The sequence below is a fragment of the Eptatretus burgeri genome, chromosome 15 (assembly GCF_056783735.1).
Source record: "Eptatretus burgeri isolate ZD-2024b chromosome 15, Ebu_testis_v1, whole genome shotgun sequence".
Lineage (NCBI taxonomy): Eukaryota > Metazoa > Chordata > Myxini > Myxiniformes > Myxinidae > Eptatretus > Eptatretus burgeri.
In genome coordinates this window covers 36,154,492-36,172,863 of record NC_140975.1, presented here as the reverse complement: position 1 = coordinate 36,172,863, position 18,372 = coordinate 36,154,492, and the positions used below count along the sequence as shown (strand labels likewise).

The window sequence follows — 18,372 nt, the reverse complement described above, 5'->3', positions numbered from 1 at the left end:
TCATTTGGGCTGCGATGCTTTGAGTTAGGCGTTTTTCTGTTCTATCTTTATTTTGAATCAACCGCCATAACCATCAAACCACCACCAAAAACCCTCCACCACCCTCACCTCTCTCCTTCTACGGCCATTCACGCATCACCTGTGAACCCTGAGCGTCGGGCTGTCATGGGCTCGTTCAAGCGATACGCACCGAGTCGCGAGTGCAAATAGCGGCCTTTCTGAGGGAAAATTCGGATCAGGAATGCGACACGCCCACTTCTGATCCATCCAATCAGCAAGCGCGGAGCGGCTTGGCCCTGCCTCCAGGCGCTTCCGTGTGAAATCGAAATATGCAAATTCTAGGATCAGGGGAGTTTCACGCCCACTTTTCCTCCGTCCAATGGGCGAGCGTGGCTCCGCCCCCCGAGCTCATCCTGATCCGGAAATTTGCATATGGGTTCTCCCGCCGGCCTATAAAACGCCGAGCACACGGAGAGTTTTGGCAGAAAAGGAGTTTAAGAGCAGAGAGTTTTGAAGGCAGAGAGTTTTGGCAGTCAAGTCGGGTTGGAGAGTGGAGTGGAGTCGGGAAACGAAGGCATCAAGGTGGTTTCTGCAGTCGGCTGAGGAGAATTGTGGGAGGAGGCCAAGGAGCTCGGGTCCGAGGCAAGGAAGACGGCGGTCAGCGACGAGGTCGCGGTGGGATCGCTCGTCGCAGGACCCAAGCCAGCCAGCCAGCCATTCTCCTCCCCCAGGACATCAACAATTTCCCCCTTTCCCCCGCGCTGAGATAGTGCAAAAAGGGGGCCCCATTCCCACCCCACTCCAAGCGGTGCCAACGAAACCCGCGAAGGAGCACGAAGTCGAGGCACCGCCGGCCAGCCACATTTGCGGCTCGTCACGAGGACGCGGGTAGGACCCACCCGGTCTCGCGGACCTGACCGCTCCTTCAGGTCCCGCGCACATATTGGCCTACAGGCCCGTCTGCCCCCTTGCCTATGAGGGTGGCTTCTTTCCTTTGCTTTTGAGTAAATGTGTGTCGGCGCCGTCTGTGAAGCAAAACTGTATAAGTGTTGCCGTGTGTTCGCGTATTCGGTCGTAGCTCTGCATTGTTGTTTTTGTTTTAAATTGATATATGTGCATTCTGACTGTTTGACTATGTGTGCTTTTCGTGAGCTGGATAATAAATGTGCATTATGTTGAATTGTTCCCCGTTTCGCTGCGTCCTTTCCTTCGTTTGAATCTCCATCTTGCTTCACGTAAAGGGTTAGTAGTGGGCTTAAAGCGCCCGATAATTAATCGGAACCGTTGAGGCCGACGATAACACCGCTCAATTATCCCGATAGCACGGAACGGACCGCTTAAGCGGTTCGTGTCCGGAGTCGGCCTGCGGCGAGGTACGATCGCCCGGTCGAACATCCGCGCAGGTACTTAGGTACTTAGGTAGGGTTGCCCCCCCCCCCCTTTGCCTGCCTGGTAGTGAAACAAAATTGAAAATCATGCCTAACAGGAAACTGTTTTTAAGGATATCATTAAGGACAAACAGGCGCGACAAAATAATGTAACGTGTAAAATAAGGTTGTGTGAAAGACGCTGCATCACGCTTTACCGGGCAAGGATTCTTGAAGAGTTAGTTTGAAGAAGACAGCAGATAGGATGGAAGTAACTTTGTGTAGTAACCTTACAAGTAGTTTTGCAATCATTGGGTGGTGGGAAACGATCAGATGAGAAGAGTCATGGTAGATACAGGATAAACAGCACACAACATACCCAACGCAGCCCTGCTGTACATATACAGTACATACCCATTCACAATCTATTCCCAACACTCTTTGCTGTGATGCATCAAGTTCTTGATGTAGCTTCACCAGAGCAATCTCCCAATCCTTGACAGAGTTCACAAGCACTGCAGAGGTTTTAAGAAATTTCATGGCTCCAACAGTAGAGTGCAGTTTTAAGTCTTGGGTAAACTCCTCACCAGGCTTGACAGTTTGGATTTCTACACATGGAACTGCCAAAGACACTTTAAAGTTCTGCACAGCTTGGTTCTTCCGCCTTGAGCGAATAAAGTTCCACAGATAAAGAAGCCCAGCGACAGCACTCAATGTGGTGATGAACAAGGGCAGCCGTGGTACACTCAAAACACCCCACATGACAGCCTCAAGTAGAATCAGCCAAGTCCTCCAGAGAAAGCTGTGGTATTGAAAGGAAAGAGCCCACGTATAATATTATTGCTGTCAACAGCCCACAAAGCTACTAAACAAGGATAATGAACATCACAGGATTTTATGTTGAATTTCTTATGTATATATTGCTCAGAAAAACATTTTTCGGAACAAAGACAGGATAAAGTTCAAACAAAAACAGACAGGATAGGAACAAAGAAAGTTCAAACACATTCATATTCTGGTTGAAGATGATCAGCACACTGAGGTGTACACTCCATAAACCAACATGTCAGTGAAAGCCAGAGTTAAGATGTTACACAAAAACAACATGGTTGTCTCAAATTAGTAGCAAATTGGCAACAATGCCAGCCTACAAATTAACGAATACAAGTTTACGAAGGTAGAAATGGCTTTAATAACACATGCGAACACCGTTGACCCTGATACAAGCTCACGCACATCGTCAAACGATCCAACTCTCATTCGGGAGTGTTGAACCATTCTTTGACAATGGCATTTGCAGTCGAGACAGAGAATGTGGTCAGACTTTGACCACAAACATGCCTCCCAAGAATGTTTGATCAGATTCAATTTCTGAAATCGATCGTGCAGGCCAGTCCAAGCAAGTGGTGTGTCCCTGATGTGCAGTGTAGACAAGTGTATGGTGTGGATTGACATTGTAATCGATAAAGATCAAGCTGGGACTTGCTGTTGAGACAGAAGGATGACTACAGCTAGGCTCTCCATAAAGGCCGGCGGTGGTACACATACACCTGTTTAAAGCAGTACAGCTGGCTATTTTTGTATATCAACCAAAAAAAATCCTATTTCATCATTTTGCAACTGCAATTTAAGGAACCATTACAAATTAGCATATTGTACCACTTCTCTTGATAAATGTAATATCAGGTTGCATATAAATTGATATTTGTCACGATAATTGATCATAATCAAAAATGCAGTGTTTGCTGGGTTCACATGGAATCAGTATTGTTATGGTTTTGGGGGTATATGAAATGATTTAATAGTACAGATAGGATTGTGTAGTGCAGCATGGTCCGTGGACGGGTCGAAGCATCTCAATGTATTTAAGTCAAGGAGTCCATCAGCTTAAGTGTTACGCGTCACCAGACAAGGGGTGGTGCGGTGTTAATTAGCTGAGGGAGTAAAGATAAGTTCCCCTGTACAGGATTACCCTCTGTGATTTTCCCTATGTTTTATCTTCCAAGTATGGCCATAAGCTATGGACCGAGCCCCTGAAACAATAACAGGAGAAGCCGCGCCTTCCCAGGTTTGGAGGCGAGGAGGCCACACCCCGAGAACAGGCAGAGAGAGAGAGGAGAAGAGAGTAGATTACCACTGAAGGGGGTGCTTCGAGAAAGTGAAGTGAGCGGTGCGCTTGGCGGGAAGGCGAGGGGCGCGCGCTTGGCGGGAAGGCGAGGGGCGCGCGCTTGGCGGGAAGGCGAGGGGCGCGCGGCGCGCGCTTGGCGGGAAGGCGAGGGGCGCGCGGCGCGCGCTTGGCGGGAAGGCGAGGGGCGCGCGGCGCGCGCTTGGCGGGAAGGCGAGGGGCGCGCGGCGCGCGCTTGGCGGGAAGGCGAGGGGCGCGCGGCGCGCGCTTGGCGGGAAGGCGAGGGGCGCGCGGCGCGCGCGGGGCGGAAGGCTGGCGGAAGGCGCGCTGGCGGAAGGCGGCGCGCAGGCGGCGCGGCGCGCGCTGGCGGAAGGCGAGGCGCGCGGCGCGCTGGCGGGAAGGCGAGGGCGCGCGGCGCGCGCTGGCGGAAGGCGCAGGGCGCGGCGCGCGCTGGCGGAAGGCGAGGGCGCGCGGCGGCGCGCGCTGGCGGAAGGCGAGGGCGCGCGCGCGCGCGCGCTGGCGGAAGGCGAGGGCGCGCGGCGCGCGCTGGCGGAAGGCGAGGGGCGCGCGGCGCGCGCTTGGCGGGAAGGCGAGGGGCGCGCGGCGCGCGCTTGGCGGGAAGGCGAGGGGCGCGCGGCGCGCGCTTGGCGGGAAGGCGAGGGGCGCGCGGCGCGCGCTTGGCGGGAAGGCGAGGGGCGCGCGGCGCGCGGTTGGCGGGAAGGCGCGGCGCGCGCTGGCGGAAGGCGCGGGGGCGCGCGCTGGCGGAAGGCGCGGGCGCGCGCTGGCGGCGCGCGCGCTGGCGCGGGGCGCGCGGGGCGCGCGGCGCGCGCTTGGCGGGAAGGCGAGGGGCGCGCGACGCGCGCTTGGCGGGAAGGCGCGGGGCGCGCGCTTGGCGATGGTGCACGCCTGGAGAAGATCGAGCGGATTGGTACATGTCTAGAGCAGAGCGAGGAGGTTCCACAATAATAAACCTGGAATTGAGAAAACTAACTTCTTCAATAAATCAAGTGGCCGATGCACTCACCACAATTAGTGGTGGTGTAAAAGTGTCCAGGGTGTTTGGTGACTGCTTTGGTAGGTGGTGAAGGTGTGGAGAAAAAAAAAAAAAAAAAAAAAAAAAAAAAACTTTGCTCTTGAAAGTAATTTAATGGCATAAACTATTCTGATAATGATTAATACTTGATTGAGTGAATGATTTAAATGCATTGTCCACATACCATAACATTCATGAATTCACACCAATAAATATCAGGAGTTTGAAACATGCACTTTCATGCCTAAAATGGCTGAGAATGCATGAGAGAGCCTCTAAATACCTTCAGCAGCCTGGGGCCTTGGTGTTTCCCATACCATTGACATTAAAGATTTTCATTCACCTACTTTTAAGTTTAACATACAGGTATTTGAGAAAATAGGGGTTGTTGGGATTACACACTTTAAAAGAAGAAGGTGCTTCCAACCAAAAGTAAAACTAAATCTACTCCGCTCATTTGAGCAATAAGAACGGGTCTGCTCTCACTTATCGTCTCATTAGTGGAGTAGATATAGTTTTATTTTTGGCTAGAAGCACCTTAGTCTTCTTTAAAAATAAAAATTTTTAAAAACCTTATATGTAAAGCTCTTTCTAACCACTGATTCACTGACTGATATTAAAGATCGGTACCTTCCGGGTAATATAGAAAGCTGAAATTGTGTGCCGATGGACATCGAAGCTGGAGAAAAAAAAATTACAGAATCGTCGGACAACATCCATAAATGAAAACATAAATAAATGCAGGTGAGTGACCTGAGACAATGGGAAAGCACGGTAATTTAGTGTGCCAACGGACTTCAAAGTCGACACACCAGGAAAGAGAAATCACAGAACTGTCGGAAAGCATCCGTAAATGAAAATATAAATAAACAAGAATAAGAGCAATCAGAGATCGCAGACCCTCACCAAGACTTGTTTTCTGTGGTGTATTTTGTGTGACATTTCTGTACTGGTGAGTTACGTAATTAACGAGACATAATTAGAACCTCCACATTATAACTGCTGGCAGTGATGACCGGGTTCCAAGACGTCCCGCTTTGATGCAACCCCGCTTTGATCAGACACATGACCCTGACCCATAATTTTTTTAAATTATTATTCAAATTAATTTAGAATGGGATTAAAATTAATCAAATGGAAGACCAAATAGGTACAGTCCTGCATTGAAATTATCAGAAGGAACCCAAACAAGCAAAAAGCAAAGATGGAGTCATCAGGAGTAACCTGGATAGGATTCGCATTTCAGCTGCTACTCCACTACCCTCAAACCCATCCAAGCACAGCCAAGTGAGCCTTATTCAAAACAACAAAAAAAATCAAAAAGAACCCAGATCAAAAAAAAAAAAATTCTGCCTGCCAGACCATGCGTCCAATCAAGTTGAAATTTAAAACGTATTCCCCATCAATACTAGATCACATTTATAAAGTTTCTCGTCGATTGATTAAGCTGTTCCAGAGAAAACATTATTTCATCTTTTTCTTTAATCCAATATGGCTGTCAAACCATGTGACCTATCAATTATTCTTCAACAAACTTGTACACCCATGGCGAGGAGAATATTTGTATGAAGTTTCCCCTCGATCCGTCCAGCCGTTCGGGAGAATATTTTTTTTATAGGTTTTCGGGTAAATCCAATATGGCTGAAAACCATGTGACCTATGATGTCATATGTGTGAAACTTTTGTTCCTCATTGATAGGCAGTCATACATGTAAAGTTTCGCCTTGATCTGTTCAGCCACTTCAGAGAAGATTTTTGAAGGATAACAAAAAAAAAAGGCTGCCAAATCACGTGACCGATGACGCCATCGATTTTATTTTTCTGTGCACTATTTTATCCATAGATGACCCTCAAAAATGTTCATACTGATCAGATGTAGCGTTCTACATTTGCAATTATGATGTCATAATGAAAGGCACCAATGACATTAAAAAAAATTACACATTCCCCATGAGGAGTACTTGCTATGTGCCAAGTTTCAATTTTTTTCTTTGGTTCGGTTTCAGATACAGAGATCCAAAGTTTTTCTGTTTTTCCAACATAGCTGCCACACCATGTGACATATGATGTCAAAATTATCATTGAAACATTCTACATGAGAAGTCGCACCAGTGGTGAAAATTTTATCTCAATCCAAAAAGCGGTTGCGGAGAAAAACACTAAAGTTCTGTGCGGACAAACAAACAAGAAAAAGATGTATAGAGCACGATACTTGCAAAATCCACCCCCTCTCCAAAGGTTGCAATGGATACATCAAATTGTCCATTTCATTAAGATTAAAATTGACAATAGGATAAAAATTGATGATTTTTCAGATGGAAATTGCTGATTTTAGAAATTTGACCTCGAGTTAACGTTTTGACCTCAAAAATAGTTGCTTTCCCAATTCAGTGATGGAGTATGAAAATCCTGTTCAACTTTCAAGTTAATAGGATGTAATTTGATGATTTTAGAAGTTTGACCTTGAGTTGACCTTAGACCTTTTTATATCAAAAATAGTTTGGGGTCCCAATTCAGTGATGTACTATGCAATTGCTGTTCAAATTTCTAGTCAATCGGATGAAAAATGACGATTTTAGAAATCTGACCTCAAAATGGATCGGCTTCTCAGTTGAGACTACCTCTACTACTTAGTGAAGTTTTGAGAAGATCTGTTTTAAATTGTGACCTCTTGGCAATTGACAGACAGACAGAATAACAAAATTGACTGACCAGTATACTTGAAAAGTCTTCGATTTTACAAGCAACAAACAAACGCAAATGCAACAACGTCTCCTTTGGCGAGGGTAATGAAAAAAATAAAATGAAAAATCAAATGCAGGTGAGCAACCCAAGACAATGGGGTAGCAAGGTTCGTTATTGCCATGGACTTACATCCACCAACTCGACTGTGCGCTCCTCATTCAGCACGTACAAATCAGATGGCACCATGAGAAAGCTTGTCTGCCATCACCATTCCAGGCAACCGAGCTCGGAGAACGCGGATGTGCTTCTGTGTTTTCACATGAAAACTCTGTGGAAAGGCTTTGCTCGAATCTACTTGTTACCTCCGCCACCGAAGGTGAAGGAGGTTATGTTTTCACCCATTTGTCTGTTTGTGTACAGGATATCTCAAAAAGTTGTGGACGGATCCGGATGAAATTTTGTGGACAGGTTGGGTGTGTAACAAGGACGAAATGATTAGGTTTTGGTGAAGATGCGGATCCGGATCAGACTACTAGAATTTTTAAAGTGATTCTTCACCATTGAGAGACAGGGCCAAAAACTATACATAGCACGATATCTCAAAAAGTTGTGGATGGATTCTGATGAAACTTGGTGGGCAGGTTGGGTGTGTTGCAAGGACGAATCGATTCCATTTTGGTGAAGATCCAAATCCGGATCCGGATACGAGAATTATTTAATTTATAAAGTGATTCTTCACCATTGAGAGATAGGGCCAAAAACAATAAAGCATGATATTTCAAAAATGTATTGGGTCATATATGTTCTTGTGGATCAGACATTACATGGCGGAGGTGTGCATTCTACAGTGCCCTTCCAGTTGACCGTCTCCCTACCTTTTTCACATTAAATGTATTTACATTCTCTGTTAAAGGTCCAGTATAGTACGCAGTAGTGGGAATGAAGGAAAGTTTGTAAATTATTAATTAAATCATGGGTTTCATCAAATCCAATAACCTAGTGATTCTCTGTGAAATGCTCAATGTAAAATCATATCTGACATTGTGTGATGGGATGATCACACTCAATTTTAGGTAGTAATTATGAGATGATTAATTATGGCAGGCCCCCCTCCACCCCACCGGGTAACCCTGCTAATTATGAATATATTTATGACCGAAAACTTGCTCACACTGAAAGGATCACAAACAGTGCGATGAACACAGCACAATAAATGGGACCCCACCAAGCCCACATACTTACTTACATTCATGTTATGTTAATAAATTATGTTATGTTAATAAATAAACATGTTATGTTATGTAAAATTCGTCTGACTCTTCACTCAGTAAATGAAACTCGTTTTTATTTCTTCGATTATTCACTTCAATGATGAACCGATGCATGATTTAACCAACTCGTCGATTGTTTGGATTAATAGTGTAGCAGCATAGCAAACCTGTTTTGCATTTTGTGATACAAGCACCAAATTTGGCACAAATGTACATTAATATGTTGCGAACATTTTCAGATATTGGGCCACTTGAAATTCTCTCTTTATGTCCGCCATATTGGATTTCAAAATGGCCGCCACTTGAAATCTACATTTGCTATTATCTCTGGACGTAATGCAGCTATTGACTTGAATCTGGTATCTAAATGTATGTTTTTGGGGGCAAGGAATCCAATGGTACCATTTTCAACTTAATATTATCTATCACAGTCTGTTATATAATTTTATTTGGAAATTATCTCAGCAAATATTGGATTCAACACAATACTTTGAAAAGAATGTCTTAGTTCTGTAAATGTCTTCGGTATAATACTGACATGCTACATGGTCTAGTATTTGAGGCTAGGTGTACTGGTATCTGAGGCTAGGTACATACCGGTACTGAAGATATGTGTACATAAACAGTGTCATGTTAACAAGTTCAGCATTGCCACAAGTACATGTATGTTGTTGACTCGTCATGTGCAGTCCCCTTCACACACACAGAGGGCTGTGCACTGAAGGGCAGCCTTTTTGCACTTGCAGCGCCTCACACACCCTTTCTTGCACTTGCAAGAAACCAGCTCAATGCAGCTGTGAGCTGCCTCAGTTAGCCTGGTCCAGTAAGGTGTGTACTGTCCTTCTCCAGTCCTTGACCAACCCCAGTTGCTTGGTGGAGGGAGCTCTGGTGCTGGCAGCAGTATCTGACCCCACACATGTCCACCTTGATACACTGCCCTCTTGACATGTTCCTCCAGAGCTGCCTTCGTTGGAGGGATGAGCTGCACATTGTTCTTCCTTGCGAAGAGTTTCCTCCTGGCCTTGTCAATGTCTGTGCATTTGCTGGTTCGATCATACAACAGGATCACGAACCTCTCGATGATGCACATTGCATCTTCTGGTATGTCACGAGGTGCAGAGGACAGCAGCAGCAGCAGCACCTCAGTGAGTTCTGGCAGTACCGTCCAGACTGCCCACGCAGTCTTCTTGCCATGTCTATGAAAACAAGACACAGTGTCGCATCCAGTTAGAGCGTGGAACATTGGCAGTGCACGAGCCTTCTCTCGTCCCAATCCAGCTGCTATTTCGTGTGCTGCTCGGTATCGGAAACTCTGGCCTGTTCCGAATGCCAGCTACAGTTTGTCTTCTGGTTGCAACTCTTGTGCCAGGGACACTGCCAGCACCACAACATCGGTGTCTACAGTCCGGATGAGTATTGCATGGTGTCCATGCTGGACTGCGTGAGATGCATGCAGCAACATCCGACTGTCAGCTTCTTCATGGTTACATGGGGCGAGTGAGGTCAGATCTGGCAGTAGTGGCTTGCTGAGCACTGCCTCTCCATCAGTAATGACGAGTTGCTTGTCCTCCTGGTCAAACCATTCCATGAGAGCTGCTGAGAGGAACCTGAACAGCTCGGTCTTGTTGCTGTCCACTCGTAGGAAGTTCTGCCAGTTTCCTGGTATGGCTGCGGCAACCACCACACGTCTCCGCACACCTTGTCCCCGCTTTGCACGTGTACTACCTTTCAGTGAATCAGCAAGGTAAGTATCCCAGACCAGATCCAGGTGTGACACTGTTTGCAGCTTCGTGGACATATATGGGATGAAGATCTGTTGTGCATACTCTTCAAAGGTCTTTGATGCAGCCGGCTTCAGCATCTGGATGATGGCTGCTCCATCAAGCACAATACAGATCGTGACAGGAGTCTCTGTCTTTGCGTCGGAGACTTCTTCCAAGCATGTGAGGAGATCACTCTTGGTACCAGTGCAGAGGCTTCCACCATCAGACAATGCAGGAGGACATGCCTGATTCTCGTGACAAAAGAACTCCTCAAGGTTTCCATCCCTCGTCTGGCAGCCAATGTACAGGTGTACGAAGAGTTCACGGTCATTCTTGATAGAGGCGAGCTGTTGCTGACCTATGCTCTGGCTTCTTGGAGTGAAAGTGCTGAACACCTTCAGCTTGTTACGAGGAATGGGTGCGTCCACTGCCTTTGTTCTGTCCAACAGACACTCTCTGGTGAAAGCCTCGAACTGCTCTTGGCCAATCCTCTTGGCATTCATCACAGTCTCCACAGCAGCAGGATCTGCGATCTCCTTTGTGTCCAGTTTGACTACATCCTGACTCTCCTCGTCGAATGGGTTGCCCATCTCCTCTATGACACCGACGAGAGAGCGAACATCTTTCACAAATGAGGCCTGTACACTTGGCGTCTGATCATGATGACGTGTGTCTGCTGTTTGCAGTCTCCAGTGTTGGTTCCCATCCCAAAAGTAAGACCAGGTTGGCTATTAGACAACCTGCCTCTGTCGTGCCCACCAGACAAGTGGTTTTAGCCAGCACACATGTGTATCAGGTAAGCTTGTGCTGAGTACATCATACCTGAACAAATCAGTGAGGCAGAACACAGCAGTGCACACCAGGGTGACCCCTTCAGTGCATAAACCAATTAACCTGTCCACTGCAGGGCATATAGAAATGAAGTTATTTTCTGCATATAATAATAATAATATAAGTTCAATTCTATATAACAATTTCTGTTATCACCACTACCACTACTACAAGCTTTGTCTGGAATTTTGTGGACTAACAGACAAACAGACATACAGACAAGCTGGGATCAAAACATTACCTCCTTCCACCATTGAGTGTAGAGGTAAACATCATGGAAATTATATCACGCCCTAGATTTAATTCATGCTTACCCGTGTATTTGCTTCACTGGTTCACAAGGTCTTTTACATACATGTAATTCAGACTCTTGTCTTCATTGCTGACCACACAATGTTGTCTAGCTGAGCCCAGATTGTATGTAATTAACTCATTTATGTGGAGTCACAAGGTGATTTAAACACAGCCACACACAAAGAACACAGTTGATGTGGGTCAACACACATGCAGCCTCTCTACTCTTTTATTTGGGTCAGGGCTGTGATTAAAGACATGTAGTGGAGTCATGTTTGTAAACATTGTTAAAGACATGCTACAGTGCATTGTTAAGGAAACAAGACCGATGGAAGCCGAAACAAGAAATTTCTGCACTCTAGAAACACAAAAGATGGCTAAAAGGGTCTAGGAAAAGGGGATTATGCATGTTTGGTATTTATTGACAATATGAATGTAATGTTACATAAAATATGCATAGAAAAACACAAATGAATGGGTCACTTTGTTTCCTAATGGGATATGAATTTATATTTTAGACTGCCAGTATATATATGAGCTTGTCTGAGTTGTTACTAGCGATTTAGTATAGTTTTTTTTATTTATATTTACAGAACTAAGACATTCTTTTCAAAGTATTGTATTGAATCCAATATTTGCCGAGATAATTTCCAAATAAAATTATATAACAGACTGTGATAGATAATATGAAGTTGAAAATGGTACCATTGGATTCCTTGCCCCCAAAAACATACATTTAGATACCAGAATCAAGTGAATAGCTGCATTACGTCCAGAGATAATAGCAAATGTAGATTTCAAGTGGCGGCCATTTTGAAATCCAATATGGCGGACATAAAGAGAGAATTTCAAGTGGCCCAATATCTGAAAATGTTCGCAACATATTAATGTACATTTGTGCCAAATTTGGTGCTTGTATCACAAAATGCACAATTCTGTTGAATATTTGGGCTAAGCCGCCCCACTATAAACAATGTTGATGTTCGTCAGTCTCGACTACGGTTAACTTTAACATGGTCATGGTCGAGTAGTAAAGTATGACTAACTCATTATCGTTTGACGTTATGTCCTCCACCATACTACTCACTTATGAAAGGAAATGCCACTGTTTCTCCCCCTTCGGTTGGTACAACATTAGCAAGCACAGCTTACCGGCATCTTTCATTTCAACTACTTCAGATGCAATTTTGCCCGAAACGATGGCGGACAAGCTTTCTAATCTGGACATGATTTAATGTAACGCTGCCCTATAGTGATTGAAATGCAACTCTTTTGGTTATTGCTCACAATGTGTAAAAACACACACACACACACACACACACACACACACACACACACACACACACACACACACACACACACACACACACACACACACACACTTGCCCGGTGCTGTTCTCATCCTGAAGAAACGAAGAAAAAAAAATTTCCAAAATTGTTTTTTTTTGGGGGTGGGGGGAGGGTGCTAACACACTTCCTTACACCCACTAAGGAATGGGGTAGGGTATCATTTAATATCACCTTTCCCATCACGACAGAGGTTTCGGCACGATGACAAAACAAAATCCAACCTTAAATTTTTTTTTACATTTCTTTGCTTTTTTGCCTAAAACACTCCTGACACTGATGAACCTCTGAAAGTTTGACAAAGAACCGTTCGGCCATTTCTGAGAGAAATGGTGACATACAGACAATAAGTAAACATACACATACACCTCTCAATCAGCTCTTCCTGGCAGCAGGGAGGGGGAGTGTAAGGGGGGGAAGTGTTGAAGGGTGGGGGGGGAATAAGAGTGTGGAAGGGGGGAATAAGAGTGTGGAAAGGGGGGAGAGTGTGGAAGGGGGCAGAGAGTGTGGAAGGGGGGCGGAGAGTGTGGAGGGGGAGCGTAAAAGGGGAGAGCGTGGAGGGGGAGCGTGGAGGGGGAGCGTGGAGGGGGAGCGTGGAGGGGGAGCGTGGAGGGGGGAGCGTGGAGGGGGAGCGTGGAGGGGGGAGCGTGGAGGGGGAGCGTGGAGGGGGAGCGTGGAGGGGGAGCGTGGAGGGGGGAGCGTGGAGGGGGAGCGTGGAGGGGGGAGCGTGGAGGGGGGAGCGTGGAAGGGGGAGCGTGGAAGGGGGAGCGTGGAAGGGGGAGCGTGGAAGGGGGTAGAGAGTGTGGAAGGGGGTAGAGAGTGTGGAAGGGAGGGAGAGAGTGTGGAAGGGAGGGGAGAGAGTGTGGAAGGGAGGGAGAGAGTGTGGAAGGGAGGGGAGAGAGTGTGGAAGGGAGGGGAGAGAGTGTGGAAGGGAGGGGAGAGAGTGTGGAAGGGAGGGAGAGAGTGTGGAAGGGAGGGGAGAGAGTGTGGAAGGGAGGGGAGAGAGTGTGGAAGGGAGGGGAGAGAGTGTGGAAGGGAGGGGAGAGTGTGGAAGGGGGAGGGAGAGTGTGGAAGGGGAGGGAGAGTGTGGAAGGGGAGGGAGAGTGTGGAAGGGGGAGGGAGAGTGTGGAAGGGGGAGGGGAGAGAGTGTGAGAATGGAGCGAGAGAGGGGAGAGGGTGAAGGAGGATGATTTATATTGCGTGGAATCTCCTCAGGCCCCTGCTCTGCTCGTGGTAACAGTATACGTGTTTAGATAATCAACGTTAACTTGGTACAAGATTTTCTTTTGTATGAAGCTGGAGAAACAAAACGTGTTCATGACCAGAAGCTAAAGAAATCAAGGAATAAATCAGTTTACAATCAATAAAAAAGTAATCTTACTGTTACTCAGACAATCTTCAGCTCGATCGCACCATGAATTTGAGAAGCGCCAACAACAAATACAGTTACAAGGTAAAAAAAAAATAAACAAACAAAAAAAACAACGAATATTTATATTTTAAATAAAATGATACAAAACCAAACAGCTCACATGAACAAACAATCCCTTCAGGTTCGCCGCCACAAACCTGATGTTGGTTCTATGACGTCATTAAAAAACAAAAAAGAGAATGAACAAATCAAACAGATTCCTTCCCATCACGGGGGCCAATTGTAGCAGGGGTACTTTTTAAATACTGTTTAAACAAAATAATCTAATTTTACGGGCAAACGATTTTCAAAAGAAATTAATAATTCATGTATCACACAGAGCCATTGCATACGACGGGCGTAACAATACACCGCCTCGACAAAACATAAGGTTCATTGTTGAGCGAAACAGCATTGTATTTCAAAGAGCCTGTGAGGAAACTCATGGAGAGGTGAACACACCGAACAACGTCCACTGACGGAAGTACAGAGTATATTTACAGGAGTAAAGTGAAATCTGGTTCACGGATGTTAATCAATATTATTATTATTATTATATCAAGTGAGATGAATCATCAAACAAGAAACTTGTAACTGAACACACCCAATGGAATGGGAGGTCGAGGAGGAAACACAGAAAAATCGAGGGAGTCGAGGGAGGTTCGTCGAATTCACGAAAAGGCGCGAAATTAAAAATAAAATCGAACGATGGAAACATTTTCTTTTTTTTAACATGAATTTTAAAAACGACGCTTTGTTACAATAAAACACGTGGTAACTACCAACTACCTTCGTATGAATATATACTCCTTCCAAAACGTATTAAACAGTCGTTCATAAATACTGGGGCAGCTCAAGGTGAAGCAAATCGGGTTTTAGGTTGTATTCGGAGGGGGATCAATTATAAATCAAAAGAGGTGGTGTTAACATTGTACAGGAATTTAGTGAGGGCCACTTCCAGAATATTGTGTACAGTTCTGGTCACCACAGTTCCGGAAGGACATAAATGCCACAGAGAGGGTTCAGCCCAAGGCTCCGAGATTGATTCCGGGTCTAGTGAGACTCAGCTATGAGGAGCAGCTGAAGGAGACAGGGCTTTATACACTTAGTCCGGGAGCCAACCTGTGTACGAGGCTGTTTTAGGGTTGGACCTTACAGCCTCTGCTATAAAATTTTACACCCCCAGGATGTTTAGATATATGTTTGCAGTTCATGAAAACCAATGTTGGCAATTCATAAGCTCTTGCGAAAAATTTTGGCGGCCGTTTTTGTTTGAGGAAGATTTGAAAAATTTGATAAAACAGCAATTGTCAATAAAATTTCTAAAAAAATTAAAAAATCACATTCATGAAAAATAAATGTGAACTAAATGTAAGAATTCAATCAGTGCATTGTAAAATGACAAAAAAAATTGCCTTTGTGAAAGTAAACCTCGTAAAAGTACATAATTTTGTGAAAAATGCCTTAAAAATAACGTTTTTTGAAGATGGCCTTTAGAACTTTTCTTATCATAGGCAGATGCTGCATTAGAATACTAATTTCTCTTAATGTGATATGAACATGGTATCCATGGCTAATTAAAACAGCAAATTTGATTGAGTTCTATCAATTTTTAAAGAGAAAATTAACATTTTTGTCAACCAAAGTTACCCCTACCCCCAAAATCCTCTTACTCTATTGAACACAGTTCGGTTAAGGTTTGCTGGATCCAGGTTGGGTACTTCACAGTTCACTCTCCCAAAGGAAAATTCAATGGTGTTTGGAGTGACATGGCCCTGGAGCAGACATACAACAATGAAGGGAAGACATCTCTGTTCAAACGCATATCTCAGGCACCAGCTGCTCGAGATAAATATGTGAAAACAGCACCATTTCTCACAGCTGTATCAGAGAACATAAAGTCTATGGCTAATCTAGGCCAACAGGAATCTACTCATCATGGAGAAACACAGAAGCAGGCAACAGAAGAACATATGCATGTTGAGGAGATCAAGAAAGTGATATGCCAGCAGATGATAAACCCATTCCAGTGTAACAACCAAGTGGTTCTGCTCAATAGAGCAACTGGTGAGAAGGATGCTTCAAAAGACTTGGTCCATGCTCAAGCTAAGGGCATGGAAGCCATTATGAAAGCAGAAGAGGTGGTCTCTATTAAGATTGAACCACTGAAGCTGGTAACTTTCTCCTCACAGAAGAAATCAAACCCATCAAGGAAACAGAGTTTAATCAGGATCTATCAAGATGAGACTGCAACTACACGTGTGCTGTGTTTCTATCGAGATGCCGACCCAGTCACAAGACAGATTGCATTTTCCCATGAGTGGACAGACTATCCATCATCCCTGTTTGAGGTTGATCCACGCTTAGCACAGGGGGTTGTAATGCGCAAAGGCAACGAGTCTGATTTCGTGGCAGTGCTAATTGCTGAAGCTGAGCAGGATGTTGTTTTACAGCTGCCATCATTACCACAGAGTGACCTATACACAGTTTATCTGGTAGACACAATGGCATTTGTAAATAAATACCAAAAAATGGGTGCGAAAACATTTGGTGAACTTCCCCAGCTGTATCTTCGCAAGCAGGTGTATCCTGCAGTTGAAACCTGAAATGTGCAACTGTGTCAACATCATTGGTGATCAGTATGATTTTGATGATAGCCATACTTTGAAGGGTGATGAGCAGCAGAGGAGAAACCAGACAGACCAGGCAAGACAATTCTCACCATCCAAGAGTCTAGAAATTCCGGACTGGAATTTATTCATGAAGAATCCAAGAAATAAAGGAAATCTTCAGAACTTCATTGGCACTTCCCTTTGTGAGAGTCCTGAAGCTATTCCGGATGGAGTGACCATCATTCTTGGTGGTATGATGGAAAACAAAGGTCACACTCTTTCCATCACATCAGCATCAAGTTCAGTTCTGGACTTACCTTGTGAAGAACATGAAGAGGCAGACACAAGGATTATTGCTCATCTTGCGTATTGTGTGGAATATCTTGATCACCATCGAGCTGTTGTGCATGCAACAGATACAGACATAATTATGCTGTGTATATATCACTTCTGCTGCTTGAACACATTGCAAGAACTCTGGATACAACGGCAGAATCAATACCTACCTATTCATGAGCTGGTAGAAGTGTTGAGCAAGAAGTACCAGAAAATCCTCTTGATGTCGCAGCTACACTTCTGTGCACATATGTGTTGTGTGGATGTGACACAGTGAGCTACCCATTCAGAAGGGGAAAAGAAGAGGTCAGGTCAGGTATGGGAGCATGTGCCAGAACAGCGCGTCGCTGCGTCCACTTTCCGCCGGTACTCCAGGGGCCTCCGTCTGGCCATCCCCCAGGCAGATGCCAGGCCCATCCCCATCTCCTTGAGATGATGGTCAACCTGCTGCAACCATGAGGCACGTGGTCGGCCCACTGGCCTCCCACTCATGAGACTCCCTCGCTGAGAGAATCTGGTGAGCAGGATCAGAGTCAGGAAAACGAGCCACATGTCCATACAGCCGCAGCTGACGCTCACGGACTATGCAGGTAACAAATCTCATCCGAGTCTCTCTCAGCAACCGCTCGTTGGACACAAAATCCGACCAGCGATAGCCAAGGATTCTCCGAAGAGACCTGGTACCAAAGGAATTAAGTCTCCGTCTCAGATCCTTGGTCAAAGTCCAAGTCTCGCACCCATAGAGCAAGACTGGAAGTACCAAGGACCTGAAGACTCAGACTTTCGTCCTCCAGCACAGGTACCGGCAGCGCCACACCCCATGATCCAGTGAATCCATGACTCCCCAGGCCCGACCCAGACGTCTATTGACCTCCGGCTCACAACCTGCGGAGACATGAATATCACTGCCAAGGTAAGTGAATCTCTCCACGACCTCAACATCCTCACCACAAACAGACACAGACAGGACAGCAGCATCCAAGATGTCACCGAAAGCCTGGATCTTAGTTTTGACCCAAGAAATCCGTAATCCCAACGGCTCCGACTCCTCATTCAGCACCTCGAGGGCCCCCAAGAGGATGTCTAAAGTCTCCGCAAAGATGACTGCATCATCTGCAAAATCAAGGTCTGAGATCTTGACATTGCCAAACGATGCACCGCAACTTGATCTCTCCGACATCCTCCCTAGAATCCAGTCCATACAAGTGCTGAAAAGTGTGGGGGCAAGTACACATCCCTGACGAACTCCAGTAACAACTGGAAATAAGTCAGAGATGGTACCACCACACTTCACAGC

General features: G+C 45.6%; 1 protein-coding gene across 9 annotated transcripts in view; it reads right to left on the bottom strand.

Moving 5' to 3' along the window:
* Window positions 1-18,372, bottom strand: part of EXD2 (exonuclease 3'-5' domain containing 2) — a 108,997-nt gene that overhangs the window by 58,868 nt on the left and 31,757 nt on the right. For 3 of the 9 annotated variants that reach the window (XM_085857608.1, XM_085857615.1, XM_085857613.1), the window contains one exon: window positions 1,782-2,169. The exons of 1 other annotated variant lie outside the window; for it this stretch is intronic. In XM_085857608.1, the coding sequence (XP_085713734.1) occupies window positions 1,782-2,169 (388 nt within the window). Of the gene's footprint in view, window positions 1-1,781; window positions 2,170-5,155; window positions 5,215-14,097; window positions 14,224-14,248; window positions 14,371-18,372 lie in introns of those variants that run through there. 5 more of the 9 variants (XM_085857607.1, XM_085857609.1, XM_085857614.1 and 2 more) reach the window with 4 other exon arrangements.